Here is a 5,878-nt window from a genome sequence, read left to right as displayed (position 1 = left end):
TGGAACATGGTATAAAAGCCTATACGACGCAAGACTCTTCCATCCACTTCTCTTGCTTTATTCGCCCAGGTGAACAGGTAAGTCTGAATCTACCCAGTGTCTTTTTAAATGCTAAAATGTTACTTTGATGACTGCTTTTTTTTTTTTTTTTTTTTTTTTTTTTTTTTTGGTTATTCTTAGTTCTTATAAATATTGCTAGCTTTTTTCCCTTTGGGAAGGAAAATTCGAAAAGCTTACTTCTATCAAAAAGAAAGGCTTTATTTACTTGTGAAGCAGTGTGTAACGTGACAGGACTTAGAGGATGCTGTCAATACTGTCTCTCAGAACAAGCTGCTGCATGCTCCATTTTAGAGACCTATGCTAAAGGAGTAACTAGTCAATGAAATTGGCTGGAAATAACAGATCTTCTTAAGTCTCATCTTAAGAAACTAGGACTGTCAAAAAAAAAAAAAAAAAAATGTGCTGCGCTCCAGGTTCTATCCCCAACTCCTTATTTTCACAGGCAGAAGAGCAGGTATCCCAGCACACTCAAATACATTGAATTCAAATCAAGGCAGAAACCTCTGATGCAGAAAATAATCCTTCTTTGCACTCCAATTTTGTCTGTTTTGGTCATATGACACTTGAAAACAAAGGGTGTTTGTCAAACACTTTTCTATAGTTCTGCAAATGCTGCTTGCTGGGCTATTAGTGACTAAGTTGTAGCATTAAGGCACTAAACCCAATTCTGTGTCAATGTTCAGCTCAGGGCCACTTTCCATGTATGATGACAGCTCCAGCTTTTCTTCATCTCCTGGTACAGTCACATTTGTACCTTATTCAGAGAGACAGTACAAGGGACACTACCAAAGAATGGGAAATGCTTTTGCTCCTAAGGGTTAGGGTAAATGTTACCATGACTCGCACCAAAGTTCAGAGGCCAGCTGCGGAGAGGAGACATCCTCCAGCAGCTTTATAAAACTAAGAGAAACCTTTATGACATTTTCAGACTGCCTTCTGTGGATTTTGATCTAATATGTGATTACTTCTCTCACCACCTTCTCTAGGCACTTTCACATGTTATCCTCTTACCTGATTATTATGAATTTAATGCAACTTTTATATCGCATTTACTTTCTTCCTTGGATTTCAGCCTACCATCTGTCCCGCAGCCATGTCTTGCTACGACCTGTGTCCTCCCACCCCCTGTGGCCCAACCCCGCTGGCAAATAGCTGCAACGAGCCCTGCGTCAGGCAGTGCCAGGAATCAACATACGTGATCCAGCCCTCTCCCGTGGTGGTGACCCTGCCCGGCCCCATCCTCAGCTCCTTCCCCCAGAACACCGCCGTGGGATCCTCAGCATCCGCAGACGTGGGCAGCACCCTCAGCTCCGAGGGTGTGCCCATCTCCTCCGGCAACTCCTCAGGATTTGGGAGCTTTGGCTATTCAGGCAGTGGGTACAGCCGGCCCTACCGTCGCTACAACACCTACCGCAGTGACTTTACTGAGCCGTGCTAAAGCGTGAGGAGCAAGCAGGAAGATGACCAGGAATGCTGAAGCACGACCCGACGCAGGACTGAGCTCATGGCCATGGATTTCAGAAGTGATGTTAGACACCCACAACTCCACCTGAAGTTAATGGAGCTGTGGGAGCCTGTCATCTCCTAAAATCAGGCCTTTGCTTGTCTTATTCTTTGAATACTTCATACTTCTGATGAATTTTTTTTTTCTATTGCTGTAGATGGGACTTTATTGTCTCAGTTCACAGCAGCACTGAGAAAAGAAATCCAAGTTGAAAAGACATATTAGCTGTTGTCTTACTGAATCCTAGAAATATATAATTATACTTTGTACTTTTTTATTCCACTTTTTGCTCTCATTAAAGTTATGCTGCATCACAATTCAAGTGTCATTGTGTTTGTTTGAAAAACTTTTATCAGCTCACTTTTTGTAACATTTCTTACTGTTCCTCTGTTTTATTAATTGAAAGCTATTTTTTCACGCTGACTAGAAATAAGGATTTCGGTTGATGACCTCTATGCCAAGTAATCTTTTTACAGCCAGGAACCTTTGGGAACATTGTATATACAAAGTAGATATTTTTTAACAAAGTAGAGGCTTTTTTGTGAAAATAAATTAGATACACTGTAGCAAAGGAGATCCTAGATACAGAGTAGACACTTTGTCTACAAGTACTATAGATTTGCCACTTTTCCTTCCCCAACTCTGCCTTTCAGCAGCCGGGTAAAACCATACGCTTAAACCGCTTGTTACGAAATTCCTCTTGTTCATCAGAAAGCATTTCTGATGGCCATGGTCTGAGCAAAGTGGGACCCCAAAGAGAAAAGACCATAGGGATTTTGAGGGGAATGCTCTAAGAGGACACCTGTGCCCCTGTAAATTATATTGAGTATTTTTTGTAATTAATGCCGATCTGAGGCTACTTAAATGTAGATTTGTAACTCATGTTGTAGCCAAGTTCCTGGTGCCTCTGTGTGGGTCTTCACGAGCTGGTGCTGAAGTAGTTGGGTTTGACAGAGGTACTTGTGTACACTGACCGGTTGCAGGCAACTGTGGAGTTAAATGACAGGCTGGATTTTTACCCCATGGAAAAGTCTGTAATTTCAAAGTTTATTTTGAGTATGAAACCCCTTCTCTTCTTAACCTGGGATGGAAAGGCTTTATATGAATGCGTGTTAGTCCTGGGTCTCCAGCTTCGAATGAGTAGGCTGTAATCTTTTATTTCCTCAGTAAATAATGGAAGTAAATGTAAAATCAGGGTCTTGGCATGTAATTGCAATAAAATGCATGTGAGTGATATCTCATGTAATCCTTGGCAGAAAGAAAAGATTCCTTGTGAGAAGGGTTTATACCAATGATTATAGGCAATCTCTTGCTCTGAGGTGATGGATTAGAAGTACACATTCATTGGTCCTGGTGGCACCAAGACATTGTTCTGCAAGGAAGGTGGATCTGACACAGTAAGGCCATGGGTACAGAACTAGTATTTGTACACTTGCAATTTGAAATATAATTAAAATCTGCATTTGAAAAATTATTCAAAGACATTTGAAAAGCAACTAAAGCCCACCCATTTTGGGTGTGGTGTTTTGCAAAGGTTCTGGAGAGTAAATAACTTCCTCCCTTCAGCACAAATTAATTTTTGTTGTTTTTTTCTTGTACAGTTCCCCATCGAATTATAGCAGAACAACCACACTATACCTGGCTTTTTGCAGAAATACTCCACAGATCTGTATGTAGTAGTTACACTTTTTTTTTTTTTTTTTTTTTCCCCAAAAGGGAAACTTTAACATAAATTATTTAAGATTATTAGACCATAGTAAGATGAAAAAACAGACCTCAACCTTTAATCATTTTAAAGTTCTTCATAACAGTATTTGAACAGCATTAACTATTAAAATAGCTATGTTCAGGTATGAACTTTGAGGACTACATATCTACCTATATTTGAACACCTTTGCCTTCAGGGGAGCTACTTAAGCAGCAGAAACTGAAGTTGTGAAGCAAGAGTTGCAGGCACTGCCTACATTGAAAGGCAGCTGCCTGGGCCAAACAACAAATTACAGAAAATTATGAGTGGTGGGTTGCAACAGAAAGAGCAATGCCATGCAGAGGCATCCAGCTTGACTGAACTAAACGACCTTAAGCTATAGCTACACCTTCTGTTTTAAGCAATAAACCATAAATTGCTAATACCATGAGGCTTTAGCAGAGTTCACTCTTAGTGGCCTGGAACCAGGTGCCGTAGATCATTGTGTGAACTTAAGCCGGCCATGGAGCATACGCAAGCTGTTGCTAATGGTGTCAATAAGCATCTATATTAGTACAATTAGCTAAGAACGAGGGCTGAGATAAAAGCAAGAACTCTCAGAGCTGTTGTGAATGGTAAGAGAAGGGAATAGCACAGGAGAGTTCTGAGTTGCAATAATTTTCATGGATTTGTTCAACTGCTCAAAGCCTCTGAGGCATCCATTTCTTTACAATGAGCTAATTAATTACGATTCAAAATTTATTGCAGATGGCACTCTTCTTGCCAGGGAAACTCCCATTTTCTCTGCATCTGTTTCTCCATGCACAGATTCTGGGGTCACTTTTGTGTCTGGAGCCATTATGTGAGGATTACTGTGAGTAAGCTTCCAGTTCCATTTTGATTAAGAATTTTTTTTTTTTTTTCCAGGCATTTAGTCACTCACAGGTGTCTCAGGAGGATGTTCTCACATTACGCAAGAAGTTTTAATTAGAATCTGAATATGTAGGCTTGTCCTTGATTATACAGAAAAAGCTGTGAACTTCTGCTTCGCTCACTTTAATTCATCTCAAAGATCAGGCAATTAAGTCATTCTGACTGCACAATAAAGTGGCTGGAGTTAGAACAATAATGATTGTAATTATTTTCAAGGAAGTCTATAGATATCTCTGAAAAAGTTGTTAGATATATTTTTTTTTTAAACTCATAGTTTGATTTTTAAATTAGTTTGTGTTTTCCAAGCAGAGCTCGGATGAAGGAAGAATAAAAAACAAAACAAAACAAAACAAATCTATGGATACTGTTATGCAAATTAATTCCTCAAATAGTTTCTAGATGCCAGCTGTTGGAGAGGATGTGTTCTGAAAAAGCCTGTTAATTCCTTAGAATATAGAGAATTACTGAGGAATGGACAGGGTTGGTGAAGTTTATTTGAGAATCTCCTTGAAATATGAGATGGCTTAAACCAAACCTTGAGCTATTTTTAAATTAAAAATAAAATAGCTGTAATTCCTGCAGCCAGGAACAATGACACAAATTTTAGAACCAATGACTGACCTACACTTCTAAATCTTAATAATGTATTATTACAGAAGGGATATGTGAATTCAAATATGGGTCACATATCTTAAATTTGCACATAATATGATACTTTGCATGCCTAGAACTTTAATAATAGCTTCTGATAAACTTTTAAGTTCTCAGGAACCTATGACCAAGCCAAACAAGTTTCTGTTCCCAGGGGATCTTCACAAAGTCCCTCATAATTTAGAGATGATTTACATGCCTCAGTAGTTAAAGTGCTAGGAGAGCAAAAACCTGACTACTAATCTCTGTGTCTAGGATTGCTTATGTATTTTATCCCTTTACCTTTATCCCTTTATCCTGCAACTCCCCACCCCCGCTATAGAAGAGGTTGAATTTCATTGTGCAATCCAAAGGCTGCTGTAAAGTGACAGAAAAAATGACTGCAAGTGAAGAAATTATTAACACTTTATATACTTTTGACACTTCTCCAATGGGCTACCATGGGTCTACAACGCATCTGTGCCAGACACTGCAGGGACAGCTGGAGAAATGAATGCTGCAATAACAAAGGGAGAATTCTTGTATGTGACTTCTGCCTCCACAGCTGAGTTTTGCAAAGCCTTATCTTTTGCAGAAGTCTTCCTTGAGAACAAACATCACCAAGCAATGCAGCATATTTATGCATGTGGAAGTTAACCTAAAAACAGTTGCTGCTCTTTTGAGGTCTGAGATAAGAATAAAAGTGGATCTGTGGATTCTTTAGATAAAGGACTCCTAAGAGATCAGACCCTGGAATAGAGACAGCCTTCCACAGGAGTGCTATCATTTGATATTTTGTTGTTAGACTAGAATTCTAATATTCTTTTTTGTTTCTTCTTCCATGTCAAAGAAGCAGTCTATTATATGTTATTCTAGCTGTAACTCAGCCTTTGTATGCAGCCATAACACTGTTCAGTTATTCCTGACTTTCACAGGGTTCTTTGTTGTCATTCCCTCTTAACAGTATTTGTGCTTCTTCTCTCATTTGGGGGCTGGAGTTGGGTAAAAATTGTGTGTGTATTCCTGATCATTTTCTAAAAAAAAAAAAAATAAAATAAAATATC

General features: G+C 39.0%; 1 protein-coding gene across 1 annotated transcript; it reads left to right on the top strand.

The window, feature by feature from the left end:
* Positions 1-1,881, top strand: LOC116959256 (feather keratin B-4-like). The gene is made up of 2 exons (XM_032983344.2): positions 1-77; positions 1,133-1,881. The coding sequence occupies exon 2, from the start codon at positions 1,154-1,156 to the stop codon at positions 1,496-1,498; it is 345 nt and encodes a 114-aa protein (XP_032839235.1). The 5' UTR covers positions 1-77; positions 1,133-1,153; the 3' UTR covers positions 1,499-1,881.
* The last annotated feature ends 3,997 nt before the right edge of the window (positions 1,882-5,878 follow it).

The sequence above is a fragment of the Tyto alba genome, unplaced genomic scaffold, assembly GCF_018691265.1.
Source record: "Tyto alba isolate M040663 unplaced genomic scaffold, T.alba_DEE_v4.0 Super-Scaffold_8, whole genome shotgun sequence".
In the NCBI taxonomy this organism is placed as follows: domain Eukaryota; kingdom Metazoa; phylum Chordata; class Aves; order Strigiformes; family Tytonidae; genus Tyto; species Tyto alba.
Note: the sequence above shows the minus strand (reverse complement) of the source record. Positions and strands in the feature narration are given on the sequence as shown.